The sequence below is a fragment of the Ochlerotatus camptorhynchus genome, unplaced genomic scaffold, assembly GCF_037179485.1.
Source record: "Ochlerotatus camptorhynchus isolate MF236.1 unplaced genomic scaffold, CSIRO-AGI_Acam_v1.1 ptg000229l, whole genome shotgun sequence".
In the NCBI taxonomy this organism is placed as follows: domain Eukaryota; kingdom Metazoa; phylum Arthropoda; class Insecta; order Diptera; family Culicidae; genus Ochlerotatus; species Ochlerotatus camptorhynchus.
Window position 1 is genome coordinate 831460 of NW_027040719.1, and position 25579 is coordinate 857038.

General features: G+C 40.4%; 1 protein-coding gene across 2 annotated transcripts in view; it reads right to left on the reverse strand.

The window, feature by feature from the left end:
• Nucleotides 1-25579, reverse strand: part of LOC135704042 (beta-1,3-glucosyltransferase) — a 101823-nt gene that overhangs the window by 15446 nt on the left and 60798 nt on the right. For both annotated transcript variants that reach the window (XM_065225457.1, XM_065225458.1), the window contains exons 3-4: nucleotides 17274-17380; nucleotides 16937-17152 (exon numbers count right to left, since the gene is read on the reverse strand). In XM_065225457.1, the coding sequence (XP_065081529.1) occupies nucleotides 16937-17152; nucleotides 17274-17380 (323 nt within the window). The remainder of the gene's footprint in view (nucleotides 1-16936; nucleotides 17153-17273; nucleotides 17381-25579) is intronic.

Below are 25579 nucleotides of genomic sequence, written 5' to 3' on the forward strand. Positions count from 1 at the left end.
TCTAGAGAGGGTCTAGTAGAGTGGAGCGAACTGGCTGGTTTCGAACCAAACAAACTGTCAAAGCCAGAGCCAATCGAGCCAGCATTGCCAAAATGTGTTAAAGCTTATCGGTATTAAAGGTTTTAAAAAATCGGTATTTTTCAGTATTTACTATTTTAATTAATTTTATATTTTTGCCGTTTTTGAAACCGAAAATTTGAACTTTTGGACTATGATCGAAAATTTCCGGAAGAGAACTCCGGGAATGTTTGAATTAGCTCCTGGAGGAAGCTGAAAATAACATTCAGAGAAAGAAGAAAGAAGCTCTTCTGGAGGACATTTGAGGAAAGTTCTGAGAGAAGTCGGAAAAACATCCGCGAAACTTCCAAGATATAAATTGAGAAACTTCTGGCGAAAATTAAAAAAAAAAAACTTTCAGAAAAAAACGGATTTCACATTCAAAGGAAGACAGAAAAGTTTCAGAAATCGGAAATAAATGTCAGAAGTAGCCATTTCCAGGGGAAGCCAGAAGGAGCTCGAAAAAACCTTCCAATAGAAGTAAAAAAAAAACCAGCTGGACAAAATTCCAGAACTAGACGAAAGAAATATCTGGGAGAAGTTATTGAACTTCCTGTAGAAGACGGAAGAAACTTTCTGGAGACGCTGGCAGAAACATCCTAAGGTATGTTGGAAAAAAAAATCTGGAGGAAGTCGGAAGCCAGCTAACGGAACAGTTGAAAGAAACAAGGACATAATCCCGGAAGAAAGAGCTTTTGGGGGATGTTCCAATGATAAAAAAAAAATCCAAATGGTCATAAAACATCCCTGAAGTCTCCGCAATGCCCCTGACGTTTTTGGAACATTCCTGAAATGTACTTATAATATAATATAATATTACATATATCCTCGGAATACCTGTAATGTAATTTTCCTTAAGTTAATAGAGCTGTTTTGGAGCACTCTGATATTTTTTTTAAATACTTGGGACTTCCCTGATTATAAACTTGTTTTCCGTGCTGAGCACCAATGCTACCGACGCCACACCTACCTATCAACCCATCAACTCATGGACCGGGGACCAACGGCTTTACTTCCCTCAGAACATCCCGGCGGCGCCGACTGAGTACTTGTGAAGTATCCAAAATATTCATGATGTTTCCTTAAGTTAACTGGAGTTCGCTGGACTTTCCTGAAATTTCCGGGTTTTAGAATTTTAACAGAAGTCTTAAAAGTCTGAACTTTTCTGAAGTTTCAGAACTTCAAAATTCTAAAAGATACAAGTCTCTCACAATAATTTTCTCAGAAATTCAAGCGCTGGCAGGCAATAATCATTTTGATTATTTAAAAAAATCGGTATAAATCGGTATAAAACCTCAAAAATCGGTATTCTGAGGAACCTTATCTGTACATCGGTATCTAGTTCGGAAATCGGTATATCTGGCAACGCTGAATCGAGCAGCACTTATCTCGATTGCATTGGCAGTGTTGCTAGAAATCACCCAGACATAGGTTGCCAAGTCACATTGTTTTGAATCCTCTGCTCTCTTATACTAGACCCTCTCTAGTCCCATCCATAAGGCATGCTTTTGTAGGCAGTGCAGTCTTAGTGTGGGCCTCCCATAGCTCAGTCGGTAACAGCGCAGCTACAAATCAAGCTCTTGCTGGAGGTGGCTGGGTTCGATTCCCGGTCCGGTCTAGGAATTTTTTCGGGTCGGAAAATTTCTCGACTTCCCTGGGCATACACGGAGAACAAATTCGTTAAGTTAAGATAACAATCCTAATAGTTACTTTCACATGGAAAAATATTGTTGTTTGAAAGAAACCTATAGTTATTTCAACATTAATTCGACCGTCAACTCAATCATATCTACCTAATAGATTCAACTGTTCATCTTATACTCAATTCAACTATAACTTTGATCAATTATAGCAACCGCCAAATGTAATTTATTTATATACTTTGGTTTCAAGTGATCATCATAAATCCACACACTTTTAACTTGTGATGCGTAGAGCAGGCGATAAGATAGCTGGCTCTCACGCAGATGAACACGGTTCAAATCTAAGTTGAATGTTCTTGGTCACTTTTTTTATGATTTTGCAGTTGTGTTTTTGAGATCGATAAAGAAGCAAAACAAACTTCCTTGATATGTCGATAATGAAGAGCAGTTCGTCTAATAAACATTGTAAAATGTTGCTTTCCTAACCATAGTTTTCTTGAATCAACTAAAGCATAGTTGTATTTTGGAGTTTGACGTTTGTTCATCTTCTGAAAAATATAGTTGAGCCAACCGAGGAGCCAACTATGGACTATAGTTGTTGCCCTCTATATATAGTCAAATCAACTATAGTTTCGGGTTATCTCTAAAACAATTGAACAATATAGTTATTTTGACCGGAAAAATAATTGTGTCTGCTATAATTTGTTCACCGTGTAGAGTTTGATTGTACTTGCTCTCAATTAATAACTGTGGAAATGCATCTAGAACTCTAAGTTGAGAGCATGCAATAAGCTAATAAGCGCTAGGCTTATTGCCACTTGAAATGCAAAGAAGAAGAAGAATGTAATAATATTTTTTTTAAATAAAAATGACCGCGTCTTAGTGTGGAATCAAACGACTGCTTTGATTAGATTTCCGACGTTTTGACAGTGGTTACTGCCTTTTACAAGCGTTTCACAACTATCCGGACTATCTTTGAAAAATATAAAGCAGGGCTTAAGATTTCAAACTGAACTACCTAATATTTTTTTTTTATAAATTAAAGTTTTTTTTGCATTAATTTATCCGTACCAGGGTTCTGCATTTTCGAAACAAAGAAAAGAAAATCAGCTCTCCTCAAAATCGTTTCATTTCGAGCAATATCATTTTCGTGTAAGTCATCGTGTTTCTTGTTATCGAGTCACGATGAACATTCCTTTTTTCAAACATGACAGGACTATCACTTATTTCGTTCGTCGAGTGCTTCTTTTCATTTCATTTGAAGCAAAGACTTGTTTCAATTGACGCAATGAATGACTCGAAAACTGCTTCCTTCGTTTTTTCCACTTTCACTTCAATTCGGGGCTCATTCGACTTGTCACGACCTGACGACGCAGGCATCAAAGTATAGTATCCGGATAGTATCCGCACAATATAGGTTGCCGATAAAGAAGGCGTCCAGATTAGGTGTAACAATAATATATTATTTTATATTGAACGAAAATTAAATTAACGAGGCCATTCTGGACTCCAAGATGGCGGCCATCGGGGTCAGGGAAAGCCTCAAACACCCCACAATATGAGTATTTTCGGAACGAAGACGACATGAAGGTGCGGAAAATCGATATTCGACGTTATTTTGGAATCCAAAATGGCGGCCATCAAGTTTCCTAAGACGTGTCAAGTACCCTAAGATATGGGTATTTTCGGAACGGAGACAACGCGTGGCTGCCGAAAATCGATATCCGATGCTATGTTGGACTCCAATATGGCGTCCATAGAGTTTCAGAAAAGGTGTCAAATACCCTACAATATGGTTAGTTTCAGAACAGGGACAACGCGTAGATGCCAAAATCGATATCAGATACCACTTTGGAATCCAATATGGCAGCCATAGGGTTTCACAAAAGTATCAAATACTCTAAGATCTGGGTATTTTCGGAACGGGGACCACGCGTAGATGCTGAAAATCGATATTCGATGCCATTTGTAGGCTATTTGATACTTCTTCTTAAATTGAATTTCAAGATGGCGTCGCCCATCGATTTCTGGCTTCTAGATGTCAGCCCGATTCCAAAAAAGACGGCGTGACATCAATTTTCGGCATCTATGTCTCATCCCCATCCTGAAAATACCCACATTTTAGGGTATTCGACACTTTTCCGCAAATCGGAAGCCGCCGTTTCGATTACAAAATGGCGTCGGATATCGATTCCCGGTTTCTAGACGTTACCCGGATTCTTAAAAAAAAACCGTTTGTATGGGTATTTAATGGATTACAAAAAGGCGTCGGATATTGATTTTCAATCTCCAGACGTCACCCCGATTCCAAAAATTCCCATATTGATGGGACGGCATCAGCATTGCCAATTTTTTTCTGAAATAGGAAGCCGTCATATTGGATTTCAAAATGGCGTCGAATATCGATTTCCGGCCTCTAGACATCATCGCGATTCCAAAAAATACCTATATTGAAGGGTAATTGACAATATTTCCCACTTGTTCTGGAATCGGAAGCCGCCATCTTGGATCTCGAATTGGCGTCGCATATCAATTTCCGATCTGTAGACTTCATACCGATTACAAAAATACCAATATTGATGAGTATTTGACTGTATTTCCACTTTTTCGTAAATCGGAAACCGCCATCTTCGATTTCAAAATGGCGTCGGATATCGATTTTCATCCTCTAGACATTATCCCGATTAATAAAATACCTTTATTTATAAGTATTTGACAGCATTTCTAACTTTTTCTTAAACTGGAAGCCGCCATCTTGGATTTAAAAATGGCGTCTCATATCAATTTTCAATCTCTAGATGTCACCCCGATTCAAAAAGTACCCATATTGATGGTAAACAAACCACCCAACAATGATAAATTTTACAACCATGTGTACAGATCAATGCGCACACGCTTAAATGAACCGAGTGAACAATCAACAAAAGTCATAAAAACTGCGCGAATTTGGATCAAACAGCTTCGCTTCAATGCAAAAGTAAGTTCATTTGACAATGAAAGAAGAAATGAACACGAGTCAAGCCAAAACAAACAGCATGAAAACCGATCGAAAGTGGTTCTGTTGATGTTGACGGGGATCTGCTCGAAGAGAAGACAGAATGACTTTCAATTGAAAGTGATGGTTTAGAGCTTCATCGGCACTTGAAGATTTTCAATTTAAAGTGACTTTTTGGGGTTCTGATCTGTACACACTCAATCGAATAAACTTAACAGAGCCAAGTTATCATTTGCGTTTTACATGATTAATGTCTTAAATCTAGAGTTAAACGAATTGAACCGATTACTCGCGGTCGTCTCGAGGTTAGTAGAGATTTCCAGTTTTATGGATGGGGAGAGGGAGAAGGAGGTTTGATATATGATTTACGGTACAAATATTTCATTATTCCTAAAACATGAACTTATTCAGAGTTGGTTGGAAATGCTAACATGAAGCTTTAGTGTGATGATTTATTAGCTAGAGAATGATCTTTAGAAGAGGGTAGGTGGATAGTTCCGTTAGAGTACGGCAGTATGAAAATTGAATAGAAGTTGAAAATGAGCGAAGGGCCATTAATGCGACAGTTTTTAAAGATAGACGCACATTTTTGCCTAACCCGTACGATGTAGGGGACTTGAAGTATGTCTCCAAGTCCACAGGCAAAAATGTGCGTCCCTCTTGTTGCTTATAAACTGACTGCGGCTGTGGAATAGTTCTAGCGACGTTTTCATCACTACCTAAAGCCCCACGTTGCGAGAGCATTTCCAGTCGATGGTGTGTTATAATGCAGTTCTTCTTTACCCAACTATTGTGTTGCTCCTCTCGTCATGACCAACGTGATCATCTCAGAGAGAAAGCAGTAGGGTGGTTGTTGCGTGCTGTACCATCATCAGCATTGTTGACGGCTACTCCCGCCTTGAGTTGTTACATTCAAAGTGTTTTTGTGTTACTTCATACGCGAAGTTAACGATTTTCAGAGTTGGTTGGAAATGCTAACATGAAGCTTTAGTGTGATGATTTATTAGCTAGATAATGATCTTTAGAAGAGGGTAGGTGGATAGTTCCGTTAGAGTACGGCAGTATGAAAATTGAATAGAAGTTGAAGAGAAGTTTTCAAGATAACTGTCACATTAATGGCCCTTCGCTCATTTTCAACTTCTATTCAATTTTCATACTGCCGTACTCTAACGGAACTATCCACCTACCCTCTTCTAAAGATCATTATCTAGCTAATAAATCATCACACTAAAGCTTCATGTTAGCATTTCCAACCAACTCTGAAAATCGTTAACTTCGCGTATGAAGTAACACAAAAACACTTTGAATGAACTTATTCTTATTCAGTTTGGTAATTATTGAAAGTACTCACATGCATTTGCTGAATTTCTCTCATACACAGAAAAAAAAGTTGTTGAATATTACATCCAAACTGCTGCAACCAGGTCAATCCATCGGTTGTGTAATATGACGTTGTACGATGTACATCGATTTTGCGAACAAAATTACATCCATTGATGTAATATTGTATCTGCTTTTTGCTATTACATCATTATTTCATACATTAGCTTGAATTACATTGATCGATATTACATTTTTTTTTGCTGTGTAGTTCACTTCAGTGTTCCCTTGGAATAATCCACAGCATTTTCTTCACATCTCCTGATGAATTCCCTTGGAGTTCTTCTTAAATATAATTGGATTCCCATAAAAAATGCTGATAAAAATCATTTAATCTACAGTCAACTTACACGCTTAGAAATTATCGCCGACTTCGGTAATTTTTACCGAAACCTGAACGGCTGAACTTTCCGGTAAAATTTATGCAATTCAATTCAATTACTTTGCAGCTACTTTGAAACTAAATCTCGACTAAAATGACAAAATTTGATTATTTAAACAAGGTTGAACATGTTTTGATATCATTGTCAAATTAAATAGCCTTTAAAATGAAGGTCAAAGTTTAACCGAACGTTCAGCTGTTCTGATTTCGGTAAAATTTAACGAACACGGAAACAAAATCTTAGTGTGTAGATGAAATTGAAGACACCCTCATCAAGTAGACCAACTACCTGCATGAATTTAAATTTTGACATAACAACATTCTCTTGATCAAGGCAACCTCTGAAATCAACATTTTATTTTATTTATTCGTGACTGAATGTTCATTATCGTCTGTTTTGTTTTTTTTTCTTCCTTGATTTGTTTCCGTCGATTTTGTTTTCCGTGCTGAGCATCAAGGAGGCAGCTCCCACACCTATCAACCCATCAACTCATGAACCGGGGGCCAACGGCTTTACTTCCGTTACGTCTCAGAACATCCCGGTGTCGCCGGCTGTGATTGAACTCAGGCCTGCTGGGGTGAGAGGTAATAACACTTACCACTACATCACCGGTGCCGCTGTCTGTGTTGTTGTTAAGATTAATATTCGTCTACATCTTGGTGGGGATGGTTTTGAGGATCAAATGCAAAAGGATTATTTTCAGAGTTGGTTGGAAATTCTATCTAACATGAAACTAATTTCATTTCTCACAAATGTAGCGCTGAAGCACGTGTCGTGTTAGTTTTTAAATACAGGTCGACGGAAAACTATTGCCTCATGCTAAATTGATGATGATATCGAGATTTTAGGCAGTGTGGTCGACAGTATTCAAAATAATAATTTTGATTATTTTGCTCTTGTGGATCGTTTCTGATTTTGACAATGTTGGGTTGGATAATTAAACACTCTTGAATATCAACAAACGCATATTCGCTGATGTATAATGAACTCATGAACAAACGCAATTCATCTACACTGGGTTGAAGCGCTACTCCTTGCGTACCATCGCAAACACTGCCCATGAGCATGAAACCATTCTCGAAATTTCCTTGTATCTCTTTTTACAGGGTTTCTTTGCAAATAACAACATGATTTTCTTAGAATTTCATCAGAGATGTTTTGAGAATTATTCAAACGTAATTTTGCGTTTGTACAACAGAGACTTTAGACATTTTTTCCACAATATTGTTGCACTCTAGAACGACGGTTCTCAAACTTTTGTTGGCTGTGAGAAATTTTTCAAACCTCCAGCGCCTCCCTTGTGAGCTAAATGTGATTCTTGACAGGGTGGCCAGTAAACTGGGAAAGCCGGAAAATAACTGAGAATTTGAAACGTAACCGGAAAAACCAGTGAATTTGACAACTGGTAAAATTGTGACGTCAGTGTTTTAAAATCAATTAGTGAAACAGCGCCAGTCTTTATCAAAAGAAAGACCGTTTTGATAGCCGTCTTTTTTTAATGTGAAGCCGACACTGGCCGATCTCGGTTAAGCCTGCGGCTTAAGCGCCACTCCGGTAAAGGAGACCGCAGGCCACGTTGAGTTTGCCCGGATGAGACTGCCCCAGGGCGAATCCAAGTGAAAATCTTCCTAGAAAGAAGAGATCGAGCCAGCTTGACTACTACCTAATTTTATCGATTAGAAACCTTTATTACGAAACAGCATAATCTCTCACAACATCGAAATAACTCCAAAAAGCTCCCGGTAAGAGAATACACAAACCCTAAACGACGTTCCACGTCAAGTTCTCCTCATCGGAAGTTTCCCTTAAATTCCGCCAGAGGCGCAACTGCAACAAAAGAGGTACGCAACATAACAGTCAAATTCCGACCACGCGGAAGACAACAACATAATTACACGGACCCGAAAACAACATTACATCAATTTCAAATCAAACATTTATTTCACAACGGAAAACGGTAAGTTAAGATTTTATTATTAACTAAAGCATGCTTTTACGAAATTTCCATTGTTTGTATATTTTCCTACTCCTCTTTATTCTATTTCTCTATCTAGTCCTATTGGCGTTGACGGCGACTCTGTAGCTCTTTACTCCAGTGGTAAAATCCATAAGCAAACGTCAGACTGTGCGTGAAACATGGCGGACTTCGTACTATCCTTTCACTCCACTGAAAATTCCCAAAAGAAACTGTCAATCTTTGCTAAAAGAGACGATTTTTCGGCGGTGCCGTCAACGCCAATTCTTGTGTGCGTAACTACCTATCTGTGCTGTGCTCTTGTGTCTCTTCCTGACGAATCCCACGACGATGCGGCAAGCGGGGACCGGCAAAGCTTTTGATGGGTTGGGTGGGCATCCATGTATGACGTTACGTGCGCACGTTTGTCTTGCCGACACCCAACCTTACAATTCTTGGACTTCTCCATATGTTAGCAATTCATGCTCTTCGACCTTATGTTCGGCAAAAAATGTCCTCCGTGGCGCCCTCGCCGGACGCCTCACTCAACGAAAAAAACAGAACGGACTCACCAGTTGGTTTAGCTGCTGATGATTGCTGCGCTGCTGTTACTGGCGCGGCGACGATGCTACCTTCAATCGATGCGCGTTCGACCGTTGGTTGGTGTTTGAACGGCCAACGATTTCCACGTGGGTGGAACGAACCACAAAGCCCCGCTCAGCGATGTAGATACGGATCGCTTTCCACCGGACAAGGTGGCGGTTGCCGGGATTATTCGCCCCGGGGATGCAGATAATGAAACGTAAACGTAGGTGAAAAGAACATTAAGCACAATGCACAGATTTTCTTTAACGAGCACATTACCTGGTCTAGCTTATTTTTCGCACACACAAAGTAGCCTAAGCCGCACACTACGTTTATATTTATAGCTATAACTAAACAAACGACGAGGAGAAATTAGAATTGAAGTATAAAAGTACAACCACGTTGCTTAAACTCACTTTACAAAACGTAACAATCATGCGAACAAAATGAAACACTTCCACTGCAATCTGCGGTTCGGACGAAAGTGAAGCGAAACCGTGACCTCAGATTAGGGAAGGTGACCTCGGCCGAACTTAACGGAAGTTCGATTTTCCCGCGAACTTCTTGTAACGAGATCGGTAATGCGAGAGATTATTCCGATCGCTGATCCTTCGTTCAAAGTCGGGTGTAGCCACACTCTCTCTTTTCCCAACTTTCCCGAAGATTTCACTGGACTCGGCCTTGGGAGAAATTGTACAAGGTCGAGTGGCTTTACTCACGAGGCATTCTATTTTTATAGTAAATCGACCAGTGTCGTTTTGCTACTGGCATAGTTTTTGGCGTATGGATTAGATCTATTTCATTCTTATTTTAATTTTGGCTAATTAACTATTTACAACATGTATGTACATTTGGTGTACCTGCTACAAATCAAGAAGCCTATTTTTGCTTAACTAAGCTCTTGTTCTGCTTGCAATGTTTGTATGGAATTGCCATCAGTCATTCATGTCATTTTAATTACTCAACAATATTGCAATTTGATTTTTCGTTTCGAGTCTAATCTTATCTAATCTTATCTAACACCAACACAGAAATTTACAATATAAAAATAGGGGAAAAGACGGCTTCGGCAATACCTTATTCTATTATCGTCAGGGGGTTAAACAACGTCCTTGAGAGCTCAATTTTGGCATGTGGATACATTGTGTTTCAAAGCATCTATTGGTCAAATTTGAGTGCTCTAGGACTTTGTTTACCCCCTGACGATAATAGGTAAAGGTATTGCTGAAGCCGACATTTCCCCTACATATCGTAGGTGGTCACTACCCAAGTCTTGTAACTATTAAAATGGCATAAACAAAAACAATGACTAAAATGTGTTCCTTTGATTACTGAAAAATCCTGTTTCCCTAGATTGAAGTTCAGGCATAACATTTGAAAACGGCACAAAAGCATTTGTAAACAAACGTTCTAAGGCCCTTTGCACGCAAACCAAAGTACGCCTACGCAAACCAACAACATCATCGGATAGGGGCAACTATCACCTTTCCGAAAGTGGTATTGGTTTGCGTGAGCGTACTTTGGCTCGCGTGTAAAGGGCTCTAGAAAGTTTGTTTACAAATGCTTTTGTGCCGTTATCAAATGTTATGCCTGAGTTGTCAGTACTGGGGTTCGGTGGTAGATCTTATTAATTATAGAAAAATAACTGTTCTTTCAGTTCCACCCTAACTATGAAATCTAAGCTGAGGCCAGAGTAGAAAATGCGGTGAGATATTTTCAGCCGTTTTAAATCTGCAGGTGTGGACGGAATATTCCCAGCGCTACTTCAAAAAGGTGAAGCAGTGCTGACTCCGGCTCTAACTAAGATTTTTAAGGCAAGTATAAGGTTAAATTATATTCCATCAAAATGGAGATTGGTAAGAGTTATATTCATACCAAGAGCACGACAAAACGCATCGCAGTCTTTCATCAATTTTGTTAAAGGCTATGGAAAAGGTGTTGAATGATTTCATCAATTCAACTTACATGTTCACGCATTCATTATCTAATTTTCAGTTTGCGTATCAATCCGGAAAGACCTTAGTAACAAAAAATGAAAAATCTCTTTCAGTTAAAGAAATTGCACTCTGCTCTTTCTTGGATATTGAAGGAGCTTTTGATAATGCATCCTATTCCTTTATGGTTTACGCCATGAAGGCAAGCAACTTCGATAGGCGCATCGTCAACTGGATTCAGACTATGCTTGCAAAAAGGGAAATCACTTCCGGGTAGCTCATCTATAACAGTGAAGGCAACGAAAGGTTGTCCTCAAGGAGGAGTTCTCTCACCACTGCTGTGGTCTTTAGTTGTAGATGATCTTCTAAGAAGCCTGGAAGCAAAAGGTTTCGAAGGTGTGGGCTTTGCGGATGACATAGTCATTATTAGTAAGAGGAAAGTTTGACGTTATCATTTCTGAAAGAATGCAAGAGGCCCTAAAGTTTACCCAGTTTTGGTGCATTAAAGAGGGCCTAAGTATTAATCCATCAAAAATCGTAATCATCACCTTTACTAGAAAAAGGAAGATTAACCTAAAATAATTCAATCTTGGAGGAGAGCAGATCCATCATAGTGAACAGGTTAAATACCTAGGAGTTATTTTGGACGCCAAGTTGAATTGGAATGCTCAACTTGATTGTGTGATAAACAAAGCAATCAGTGCCCTGTGGGCATGCTACAAAACTATTGGAAGAAAGTGGGGTTTGAAACCAAAAATGACATTGTGGATTTAAACATCAATAATCCGTCCGAAAGTAGCGTATGCTTCATTAATGTGGTGGCCAATATCAAAAGAGGCTACTGCACAGAGGAAACTAGCAAAACTTCAACATCTAGCATGCGTTGCAATAACGGGTGCGGTGCGTAGCACCCCATTAAAATCATTAGAAGCAATCCTCAATCTGCTGCCCTTGCATGAACATGTACAACTAGAAGCGAACTAGAAGTGCTCTAAACTTTCTTGAGCTTGAGCTTGATTGACCACCCACGGTTGCTACTCTGTTACTGCCAGATCAGCTGTAATTACACAGAGAACCAATAGACGATGCTTGGGACTAGCAATCATCCTCAATGTGTAAAAACTGGTGATCTTAAATTAGGCAATACCAGCGCCGGCCGCGCCCGAACACAGGTCAATAAAGGAATGGGAAGGATTGTGTTGACATGACACTCGCTTTGATGGAAGCCGAGAACACCTCTGCACTTCTACGAGGAATCACTGGGATGTTGGATAAGAGGGTTGGGTTTGCAGCAGGGTTCGTTTTGGTAAACGATAAACTGAATTGATGTCCTAACGATCATATAACGCGAAGGAGCTTGGGACTAAACCCACGGTCTGCTGCTCAGTAAGCAAAAACGTTTGCCACTAGGCAGACGAGCACCTTTTTAATCACCGAGTTGCTGTTATTACCATGTAGTCATATTAACAAATAAAACGATTGACGAATCTTGAATGTGGATGGGCCTGAGATTAGACTCATGATGTTCTGCTCAGTAAGCAAAAACGGTTGCTCTAAGGCCACCGAGCCCCTCATATCACATAATACACAAATTTGTGTATCCATTCAAACCCGGAACCAACGACAACAACGAGTTTCGCAAAACACACGATACACAAGCGATTTTACCATAAATCTCTTTGATATGTAAGGACCTTGGACCGCATTTTTCTGATCAGTAAGCAGGCCACTGTAACCGACGATCTTTCAAATCCGAAAACTAAAAACTACGAAAAAGTACTTAGGCCTTCATTAAGTTCCACTTTCACGCGACGTTCAATGACAGGGTCCTAAAGGGTGATACGGTCAAAATTTGGTCAATATCAACTTGACGTATTTCTTTCAATTTTGCATTTAAAAAACCTGAACACCCCTCATTTTGAAGGTGTGTGTGTGTAGAATGTTGCTCCTATTTTGATTTTGGAATTCACTCTTCAGTTGTCAAAATGCCGTCCAAGCAAGAAGAGCAGCGTATCAAAATTTTGCTCGCGCATCGCGAAATCCGAGCTACTCGCACGCAAAGTTGGCAAAATCGCTAAAAGTTGCCAAATCAACCGTTACAAATGTAATTAAAGTGTTTGGGGAACGTTTGTCGACAGCCAGGAAGTCTGGATCGGGGGGAAATCGAAAACCGGAAGCCGCTGAGACGACCAAGAGAGTTGCCGGTAGTTTCAAGCGAAACCCTAACCTCTCTCTCCGAGATGCCGCAAATAAGCTGGGTGTATCGTCTACAACCGTGCATCGAGCCAAAAAACGAGCCGGGCTATCGACTTACAAGAAGGTAGTGACTCCAAATCGCGATGATAAACAAAATACGACGGCCAAAGCGCGATCCCGGAGGCTGTACACGACGATGCTGACGAAGTTTGACTGCGTGGTAATGGACGACGAAACCTACGTCAAAGCCGACTACAAGCAGCTTCCGGGACAGGAGTTTTATACGGCAAAAGGAAGGGGAAAGGTAGCAGATGTTTTCAAGCACATGAAACTGTCAAAGTTCGCAAAGAAATATCTGGTTTGGCAAGCCATCTGTACCTGTGGCTTGAAAAGCAGCATTTTCATAGCTTCCGGGACTGTCAACCAAGAAATTTACGTGAAAGAGTGTTTGAATAAACGTCTGCTGCCTTTCCTGAAGAAACACGGTTGTTCCGTACTGTTTTGGCCGGATTTGGCATCTTGCCATTACGGTAAAAAGGCCATGGAGTGGCACGCCGCCAACAACGTGCAGGTGGTTCCCAAGGACAAGAACCCTCCCAACACGCCAGAGCTCCGCCCAATTGAGAAATACTGGGCTATTGTCAAGCGGAACCTAAAGAAGACCAAAAAAACTGCTAAGGGCGAGCAGCAGTTCAAGGCAAACTGGCTTTCTGCGGCGAAGAAGGTGGACAAGGTGACTGTACAAAATCTGATGGCAGGGGTCAAGCGTAAGGCCCGGCAATTCGGATTTGGAAAAGCGGAAGCCTAACTGAATATTTTTCCTGAATTTTATACTAATTGAACTTGAAAAAGAAATTTAATTTGATTTTTTAAATAAACGATTTCACCGATTTACACGCGTTTTCCCTTGACCAAATTTTGACCGTATCACCCTTTATCCAGGATTACATCTGAAAAATCCAAATCTGGCCAACGCCCACCTAAACCTGTTCTAATCCACCTGAAATGACTAACGAATGGAAGACTTTGACTACCCAGCCATGCAATAGTCTCATTCCGTGCCTTATGGCAACTTGATGATTATATTGCGCTCATCTTCTGGCACCATCCAGGGGAGACTTGGTCCTGTACCCAATGCTTAACTTATCTCCATTCCACTCAGCTACTCGCAATTTCTTGTGATATAGTGGGCGGAATATTATTATATGAGACAATGCAATGCAGACGTCTTTCCAAATTTGGCAGATCGACAGGTAATCGGTGAGTTACCACGATAGTTGCTATTCAACAACTCGACAACGTCCCATCGTCAACGCCTGCTATGAGAATTTCCCATTGTAGACACCAACGAAATGACGTCAGCGAGCTATCGTACCTTATAGCACGATGCTAGGAGGCGAACCGGAAGAATCGATGAGCTACCTCTCCCCCCTAGAAGCGAACTAGAAGTGTTCTAAGGCTCAAAAGATCTAAAAAAAGTCATGCCAGGTGATCTTGTTGGTCATCTAAGCATCTTACAATACTTTCAAAGAGGACCAGTGATGAGTATGAATGTGGAGACTGGATGAAACCAGAGGACAACTATGAAATTCCCTTCAACGTATGTGAAACGGCACGTTCGGATTGGGAACTGGTGGTCCTAACGTTCGTCAAGGCTCAATCATATTTTTCACAGATGGCTCAAAAATTGGAATACGAACTGGTGCAGGAATCTTTGGCCCCGGGACAAATATTTCAGTTGCGATGGGACATTTTCCAACCGTGTTTCAAGCGGAAATTGTAGCCATACTTGAATGTGTACATGTTTGTCTGAAGAGGGAATACAGATGTTCAAATATTTGTACTTTTTCTGATAGTCAAGCAGCGCTGGAAGCACTGAGTGCTTACAAATGTACATCAAAGATCGTCTGGGAATGTAATCTCTCGCTTCGGCAACTGTGCCAACGGAACTCAGTAAACTTATATTGAGTACCAGGACACTGTGGCACTGTAGGGAATGAAAGGGTAGACGACCTAGCAAAGTTAGGTTCCAATCCACAGTTTTTTGGCCCAGAACCATTCTGTGGAATATCATACTGTTCGGTAAAAATGGAACTCAAATGCTCAAACTCAATTGGACGACTGTCACAAACTGCAATCAGTCGAAAAGATTTATAACTCCTAATATAACATACCCAGAAAAGCTCTTAGAGCTCAATAAAAGAGCTCTTAGTATATACACTGGCCTAGTAACTGGGCACTGTCCTAGTAGATATCGCATGAAGAACATTGGTCGGGTTCAGCGTGATATCTGTCGTTTCTGTAATTTGGAACGTGAAAGCTCGGAACATCTGCTCTGCAGTTGTGGTGCATTACACAAGCGTAGATCTAAATTAGCTTACAACTTAGTGACATTTTGTCTGCAAATCCTGGAGAGGCAGTTGGTTTTATAAACCATATTATACCGAACTGGGCAAAGATGTGTCCAGGCAATTAGCCGTCCACTCGGGAAATAATAGCTAGGTTAGTTAAGGCTTCAGTTGAAAAATGATAAGCCATTAATCAGAATTATAAAAAAAAAAACATATTCGAACTATGCTTTCTTCTCAAGCACCGTCAACGTCTTCTTTATCAGGAAACGTTAAGGGATCGGAGGGATTTCGACCAAAGGGGCGTTAAAATGCCTTGCGCTTGCAGCCACTCCTGATGATAGGTAACCTACAGCCTCCCATCCGCTGGCAGAACGATGCGAAGGTTTAGATGATAGCATCATTTTTTTTAACTTAGCATTTTGCTATTACTGATTCAACGACCAGGCCCTGCAAGTAAAACATCCACCCATGGGCGTTGCCAGGTTTAGAAATAGGGAGGGGGAGAATTAGGCCAAGCTTAATCCCATTGGGCCGAACGCTATTAGGCCAATGTGTTCACTAGGTCAAATGAGTCATTTAAACGAAATTGAAATTTCTGTCAAACTGCATAAGTATTTTTCAAATTTGCATGTTGACCAGCATCAATCTCAATAAGCGAATTCCTGTTTAGTCCGCATCGTGCTCTCTTGCCGTTCGGATCTATTAGCTTTTTATTGAAGGATGCTACATACATTTAGGTAGCACTTTTCAGTGCTCAACCTGTAAAATTTCTACCTTGTTTGACTCTTATTCCTCTTCGATCCTTATTTAAACCCTACTAGATTTGGATTTGAGATTTGGACCGAAGTAATTCTGCTTGGATATCGATTTGGAAAATTCCTCTTCGATCCTTCTTATAGTAATCTGCTTGGAAGTCGATTTGAAGAAACTTGGTTCTACCGCCATGGCGCCTAAGCACAAAAAAGGACAATCGCTTGATCCCCCCTCTGAAGAAATTTGCTCATTTGATATGCTTACGGATGATGAGAATGATCCATCATCCACACAAAATTCCATTCAATATTCCCGGATTAATGCCAACAAGGAAAAGATTCCCCTATTGTTGTAACCACTTCCTATTTCGAATATTTCAATGAGTCAAAATGTTTTTCCAGGAAACCATTTGTATAAATTCAAGGATTTATACAAAACCTTTGATCAATCATCATGATCTGGGGTCTCATGACCAAAGCAGCCCAATAACATTCGATCTTATGGCCATTGAAAAGCATCATGTTTCTAAAACACATGGTAATTGACTAACAATACATAATTTTGCAGCTAAGTTATGGTAGGGGGCAGTGGCCCTCCATACCCCCCTCTGACTCCGCCCATGCATCCACCCGAATTGGCCGCAACAGCAATCGCTTCTTCTTGTCCTCAGCAGCTAGGGAATTGCCTATATAGGTATATACTCACCTGCCGATAATCCTCTTTTCCCAAATGGTGTGCTAATAGACTCACGTTCACGTGGCTGTTCTCTTCGCAGATGATCAACCAGCGGGTGCCGGCCTGCGTCGCTTTCAGGATACTGGACCGGATGTGCCTCAGCATCGGTGTGATGGCCCAGGAGCCCTCGTGGTCGGCGAAAATCTCGTGTGATAGATGCACATTCTCGCTGGTGGGTGGTTGAGACTGTTTTTTTTTTCGTTAAATAAAGATTACATGGGGTCGATTTGCATATACGGAAACAGTCGGTGCACTGAATTCAAGAGTGCGGTATCGATTGGCAATGTTTGTCAACTGGGTTACTTACATTTAGTTTCAATTGCTGTTCGAGAATACTTCTTCGCAGTACAGTTGCCCGTTTGAAATGAAGCGCGGATGATTGACTTAGTATAAGGTAGGAGATTTGATGGGGATCTGGAATGAAACAATAATCACTTTACAAATCAAGCTCAATAGGTTAAAACATTCGGGTGTTAAAAGTTTGGTAACATTCACGGCGTTTCAAAGATTAATCAGGTACTCCATTTTAAGATACTTAACTCATAGGTACTTTATATGGGAAAACTGGTAAAGTACCTTACAATTGTCTGATAGCCAAAAGCCACCATCGTTACCTTTTTACGACTTCAAGGTCTTACTGGGGTTCAGGTGAAAGTGCACAGTTATCCATTCTACCGGAAAAGCGATGTTCCACTTGAACTGCAACTGCATTCGCACCAGCCAAGTTAACTTTTCCCAAGCCTCACCGCCGTCAAACGTCGGGGATTCCGAGGGATTTGGGTGGAAAATCTTTACCGGAGGTGTTTAAAACCGTCACTGGTGCTAAAACTTTACATGCCAACGGCTTCAGGAGGATGCGAATGTTGGCTTTGCGCTGGTGCCAAGTTGAAATGTGGAAACTTTTATTCGTTGAGAAATTTTCGATGCTCCGCCAGAAGGGAAACGCTGTAAATCTCGTTTGTTGCATCTGCCCTGCTATTGCTGCTGCTGCACTGACGCTGACTGGTTGGTCGGTTGGTTGGTTGGTTTGGTCGGGTCGGATGGGCACTGTTTGTCTTTCTGCAAGGTTGCAATCTGGGTAATAAGGCTAGGGGTAACTCAATTTCCAGTCTCATCTTCACCCAACGGACGGAATTGTTTGTCCAGGCCCCAGATTAAACTATTTAGAATTCGTTGTCCCCCCTCCCCCACTCTCCCACTCGCGGTTGAGGTACCATATGTTGTAACAGAACAAACAACCTAGAAACTACTGTTTGCAAAGCACCATTAAAGTTTGGCTCGTTGCTTCTCGGTCGAATTGGATACAACATTAAATTAGTTGGCGAAACAATAGTCGTTGTCGAAAAAAGTTTAACCAATTAAAGTCGATTCGCTCGTACATACGAACACATTTTGTGCATTTTAACAGCGATGTGGCTTGATGGCGCGGGCCCTCTGAACAAATGTAGCACAGAGGCACAGGAAGTGCACACCAGAGAGTTCTCCCCTTCAAACTCCGCTCGGAACCAGGGATTGAGTAAGTTGTTCTGGTACTAGTTACAGTTTTCTAGTAGTTGCTGTTGCTATTCAAACAACTCAAAACAGAACAGGGTCGGTGCAGGGATTTAGTTTTGCAAACATTTACAACACTGTTTCTACTCGGAAGGTAAACTTTTAACCATCGTCGATGGGGATGGTAATGATGGTTTGGAATGCCGGTTATTATTGGATTGGTTTGGCGTTCCCTGTGTGGAAATTTCATTATTGAATTATTGAATTGGGCTACAAGCTACGGGTCGCTGGTCTATGAGTTTTAAAAATCATTTAGGCGTGTTTTGTAAAATTCAAGGATGAACTTTCTAAAGGGTGTATCTGGATTTTAAAAATAGACTTAACACCGGACTTCGTACCGAGCGGAGTTAACAACAATCGACGATCGAACGATGACAAATTCCAACCGTCAGCAACCACACACTGAGGATGCCCAGTCAGTAGTTCTAGGTATTAAAGTGTAGTGAGTCAAGTGTTAGTTTAAAAAAAAATCGACACTGTCCGTAATCACGTAATTATAGATTCAATCGTCAATTTGTAGAAACTCTTAGCTCGCCCGCGGAAACTAACACCTAGGTTTGTGACCTAGGGCAGTGTTTCTGAATCTATGGAGCCCGGGAATTTTGTCTTTTTCAAGCCGCTGCACAATGGGGAAAAATGAACGGAAAACTACATTTTATTTTGTAGCATTTCCGAAACTCGGTGAAACAAAAATATGGTTCATATCATTTCTGTAGGTAAACAACTTGCGGGATCGAATGGAAATGGTTTCATCCGGGGGAGAATACAGGAAGTGTGAGTTTTTTGCTTTTTTTATTCTCAAGGGATTTTTTTTAGGATGAAAAAGCAAAAAACACAAACTTCCTGTATTCTCCCCAGGATGAAACCATTTCCATTCGATCCCGCAAGTTGTTTACCTACAGAAATGATAAAAACTATATTTTTGATCCAGCGAATTTAAGTGATACACAATTAAATGTATTTTTCCTTCCATTTTTCCCCATTGTGCGCTGGTATGTCAATCTGTTTTTAAGTTTCAGGTAGTCATATGTATACGCATGCAATATAATTATATTCAATATCGATAAATTTCAAAATATGAAAAAGAAGAAAAGGAAGATTGAAAAACGCTGACCTAGTTTAAAGTATTTCTTGGTGTTAGTTTGCGTGGGTGAGCAAGGAGTTTTGATTTGAAATTTTGACGCAGATAGGTAGCGGTGCCGGTGGTGTATTGGTAAGCGTGATGACCTCTCACCCCAGCAGGCCTGGGTTCAATCCCAGTCGGCGCCGCCGGGATGTTCTGAGGCCATCTCTGATCACGCCTTCCTTCGGAAGGGAAGTAAAGCCGTTGGTCCCCGGTTCATGAGTTGATTGGTTGATATGTAGGGTTCAGGTGTGGGAGCCAATGGATACCAATATCCATTTGATAAAGGTAGAGTTAACATGCGGGGCTTATTGTAAGTAAAAGTGACCTCGGAGTGGTCGTGAATTACCAGGCATTCTGGAATGGGTCACTGGAGCTGCAATAGAGCTAACACCTTCTAACTCCCGGACTAAACCTGCTTTAATTTAAGGGTAATAAAAAGCAGTTTTCTTCCATAATACACTGCCGGACAGTAGGGGTTAGATTGTACACACACACACACACATGGTCCTGGCTGAAATATTCCATGGAGTGCAACATAACAAGCCCAAGTGATTATTACAATTCCAACGTTTCAGCTTATTGCTGGCGTCAGTAATCGCATCTTTCATAGGCATCTTTGGATTCATCCTTGCTCCATTCAGACGTCGTTATATATCGCAGAGGAGGTGCATATCGCCGGTTGTTGCGGCATTATCTCCTTCGTCGGTCAGGGAGTCCACCCACACTCGCTTGTCCCGTCTGCAATTGTGGTTTACTTCCTTCTCTAGAGCTGACTACCGTTGACAGGCTTCGTTGTTGGCTCCTCTGGTTCTCACCCGGTTTTTGCTTCTCTACGCTCCACAATATTCTGCCAGGTTTAATCCATGATTCACTCTTTTTGCTCACCAAACGTAATATTCACAATAGACAATATACTTTCTATAGTGATTTGATGTGTCGCACTCTATGGCGCACTCATTGATCTGGAACAGCGAATCCAAACACATAAAGCAACCAACGATACAGACAAAACTGTTGCTACGCCTACCATGACAAACTCACTCTGTAACATAGCTCGATCGGAGTGGTAGAAGGATAATGAAATATTGCTTGCCTGCTTTGTTGCAATATACACGGATGAGGACATAGCTTGATCTGAATCGCGAAAAGCCATAACAAAAAAATTCCCATAAACACACGTGTATCATCTTCGGTTTTACTTCGTGAAGCAGCTGGCCAACAATTCGCTCGTTTCCTTCTACCGCTCCGAGTGAACTGTGTCGCACGGGCTGCTTGTCATGAAAAAGAAGGAAGAAGATTATATCATTATTGCTTTCCACATATGACATAGCGTTATCATTCGGTTCGTTGTCATTTGTAGATATTTTTGATTTCTTGATCTGGAATGATTTACAGGGATTTACTCTTTCATACAAGCGATCGTATGGAAAACGATTAATTTCGACTTCCCCAAAGAGGCCTTTGAATCAGATCCCGGCAGGTGGCAGTAATCATCAGGATCATATTATATTGGCATCGTAATAATATTTAATAATTTTGATTTGCTATGGAAATTTAACGTGTCACACTCAACCCAAGTAGCACATTTCCATCTCGAAAAGTTGAAGCAGCCTGATTATGACTGATACCAGTCGTATAGAAGTTGCCACGAACGATTTGTACTAGGGTATGGAGTATTTTAGTAAAATTATGTTTTTGCTGTTAGTTGATAATTTATTCCGGAGCACCAGGGTCAGATCCTGAATGGTGCATACTGTACTCAGATTTATCTTTTGTGTGCCTTATAATATTCACTTCGGTTGAACATGCATGACGCTGAATATAGTTAGAAAATAAGTTCTTGAAATATTATAGTTTTATTTCTGAATAAAATATCTACCCAATTCGCCTCTCACCTTTTTGGTATTATCTTTATCATTTTTGAATCTCACTTAAATAATTGAGATCGCTTAGTATAAACATATCAAGCAACCATGATTGCTTTATGCCAAGATCTAAGGGTGTCAAAAACTGTTTTATTCCCTTTATTATAGGCTTTAAGTACGTATTGGAGACTAATAGAGAATTGATGGAAGTTGAGGATCAGCTGCGCTGCGAGATAATTCGTGGGAGGAAGTAAATTCATGTTCCTCTTCGATCCTTAACTCCTCCGGACATGGAGATGACGATGACATCTACGATGATGACGACGATTATGAGGACGGCATAAATGTGACTCTGTTGTCGACAGCTGCTACTACTGAATCCAACGAGGAAAATGTTGGAATCAAGAAGGTAAAGTTGGAAAGGAGGTAAATGCTCCTCTTATGCTTGCTGCTAGCGGTAACTGTGCTGAAGTTGATACCGAATCACCGATTGAGGCTACAGTCCCAAAAAAGGCCAAGCGTCTGAATGGAGCTGCTAAAAAGAGGCTCAAATACTCATGGTCATTCCTATGATGATGCTCGTGTATTGGCTGAGAAGCCTTTCAAAGTACCGTATTCGGATCCAAACAAGCGTCGCAGAAATGCAGAGCTAAGCGAATCCAATTGTAGCGATACCAATCCACCTAAAAGGATTGCTCTAAACGCTGATAGAGGAAATGCAAAGTCCTCGGTTCAGTCTCGGCTGGAGAAAGCCAGACAACAAGGCAATCGAGAATCGTCAAACATAAAGGAGCCAACAAGTAACAATGGCTCCCCAAAACCGTCTTACAGTGAGGCATTAAACTTTGTTAGGATTGGAATTCTGCCCGATGGCTATCCAAGCATTGAGTTAACCACACAACAATTAGTTGCCACCCAAAAGGCAATCTTAACAAAAGTAGCTGGACAAAGGAAGGAAAGAACAAAACCAAAGTTCGGAAGCTGCCTGTTCTGGTCGGGTCACATGATTATCATCTGTAAGAATCACGATACCGCCAAGTGGTTAAAGGCTACAATTCACAGTATTAAGCCATGGGAAGAAGCTCGTCTCATTGCAGTCGATGAGAAAGATATTCCTCGGCCTGAAATACTACTTGGCTTCTTTCCACGCAGTGTTGAGGACACAAATGAGGACATCCTTGCATATGTGGAAAGTCAAAATGAAGGGTTAATGGTTGAATCCTGGAGAATTATTAAGAGATACACGGTCAAACAGCATCACGTGGAGCTTGTCTTCACTGTTGATGCTGTTTCTATGAAGACTCTGGAAGACTGCAAATTTACTGTGGATTACAAATTTGGAGTTGCCTATATAAGGGAAAAATCCTCCACGAAATCAGATGATACAAGCGATAAACAAGGTCTCAAAGAGGAAAAACCTGATGACAATAAGAGTAAGGGCAATGCAGAACAGTCCTGTTCAAGTTCTACAATCTGTGTAAATACTGAGGACGCTGAGATGCGTGATACTAACCAACAAAGAACAGAAGCTAGTGGTGAAAGCTGTAATGCTTCTGCAGATGTTGAGTTTGACGTGGAGCAACAAATAATGGAAATTCTGTGTTGCCCACCTCTTGCTTCAAGTTCACGGATCCTCTGGGTAATCGACCTGATTTTGTAATAAAGGCAGACAATAATGCCAGTTTTGGTAAAAATAGTAACTCACAGAAATAGAAATGACCGGAACAAGTATCAAATGTATACAAGAAAACCTTCATCATGCAAAGGCAGCTTCCGCAATTCTATGTAAGACATTCATCAAAGGCAAACTGGACGTAGCGCTTCTTCAAGAGCCTTGGACATATAAAAGTAGGATTTATGAATGCCTACACAATCGTGTAAGTTAATCTATGACAATACTCAGCTTGTACCAAAAGCTGCAATTCTTGTGAACAGTAATGCTAAAATTACATCTATTACAGAATTTATCAACAGAGATATTGCTGCAATTTCGTTAGAGGTGCCAACTACGAAAGGAAAAACGGAGATTTTCATTGCATCCGCTTATTTTCCTGGCGACGTTGATGATGTACCTCCTCTTGATGTTGCAGCCTTTGTCTCATACTGCAGAAGGCAAAATAAAACCTTTAGCATCGGATGTGATGCCAACGCCCATCATACGATATGGAGTAGTTCGGGGATCAACAAAAGGGGTGAGTCACTTTTTGATTTCATTTCTCAGCGAAATATTGATATATGTAATAAGGGTAATTCGCCAACATTCATTAATTCAATAAGGGAAGAGGTGTTGGATCTAATACTTTGCAGTCCAACAATCTCAGATCGTACACGGAGATGAAAAACTACCCAAAATTAAGTACTTTTCCCTCAATTCCGGGGTTCAGCCCAATAACCCAAATTTGAGTAAATCGCATATAGTAGTTTCCATTTAACACCAGCAAAAAAAAAATACCTACTCTTAAGTATGTTCTACCCAAAATTAAGTTTAATTCACGTAAATTTGAGTATATGCATTTTACTCAAAAGTAGGTTATTGGGCTGAACTATATCGTTGGGTCGAATCTCTTGTTCCTTTTTTGACAACAATAACGAGTGCAAGTGAGAGGCTGAAGTCAATATTAAGTAAAAAGAACTCAAATTTTGGGTAGTATTTTTTCTCCGTGTATAGTAAATTGGCATGTATCGGATGAAATTTCTTTATCTGATCATATGCAAATTATGTTTGAATTCACGGTTAATGATGTATTAAAGGAAACTTACAGAGATACTCGTAAAACAAATTGGAAACTATACAGCTTCAGTCTTCAGAGTCAAAATGAGCCTATTTTACAGGATTTTGATTCAATTTCTAAGCTAGAAAAAGTTGCTAATTGCTTAATAAGTAATATAAATCAGGCTTATAATATTAGTTGCCCTGCAAAGGTGCGCACGACTAACAGAAATGTGCCACGGTGGAATGATAGATTAGAAAAACTAAGGAAAATGGCTAGGAAACTATTCAATTCTGCCAAATGCACAGCAAACTGGTCTCAGTATAAAGAGGCTCTAAGTGAGTATAACAGAGAAATAAGAAGATCCAAGCGAAAAGACTGGAGGCACATGTGTGAAAACATAGAAAGCACTCCTGAAACTGCAAGGCTTCATAAAGTTCTCTCAAAGGACCATTCTTATGGCCTGGGAGCTCTTAAAAAAGCTGATGGCTCTTTTACTATAAATGCAACAGAAACTTTGGAAATGATGATGCATTCTCATTTTCCAGGGTCGAGTTCTACTACTGATGTGAAGAACAAAATGGTACTACTAGAATGAATAACTCTTGTGAACTAGTAGTGTTCAACAAGGAGGCTGTCAATCTAGCAAACATTCTATTTACAGACTCTAGAATTGAATGGGTAATAGACTCTTTCAGCCCATTTAAATCCCCAGGTGTAGATGGAATTTTTCCAGCACATATCCAAAAGTGCAAAACCTTAATAATTCCTATTTTAATCAAGCTCTTTAAATCGAGCTTTCTTCTAGGGTACATACCAAAAATATGGAGGCAAGTCCGGGTGGTGCTCATACCTAAGGCAAACAAAAAAGACAAAACTTCACCGAAATCATTTAGACCAATAAGTCTTTCATCAATATTTTTGAAGTTAATAGAAAAACTTATAGATGAATATGTCAAATCAGATGTTCTTCGTGGTAACCCACTATGTAGAGCCCAATTCGCCTATCAGTCAGGCAAATCCACCATAACAACTCTTCATATGCTAGTTACTAAAATAGAAAAAAACCTTCACAGCAAAGGAAATTATATTAGCAGCGTTTCTGGATATTGAAGGTGCATTTGACAATGCGACCAGACAACAAACGGCACAAGTTAAATTGAACAAGTTACAAAGACTTGCTACTCTTTCCATTACTGGAGCAATGCGTAGTACTCCTTCGAAGGCATTAGATGCTCTACTCAATATTCTTCCTTTACATCAATTTATTCAAATGGATGCAATGAAAAGTGCTCTGAGGCTCAAACGGTCCATGAATTTCTTTGATGGAGATCTTTTTGGACATCTGAGCATTTTAAAA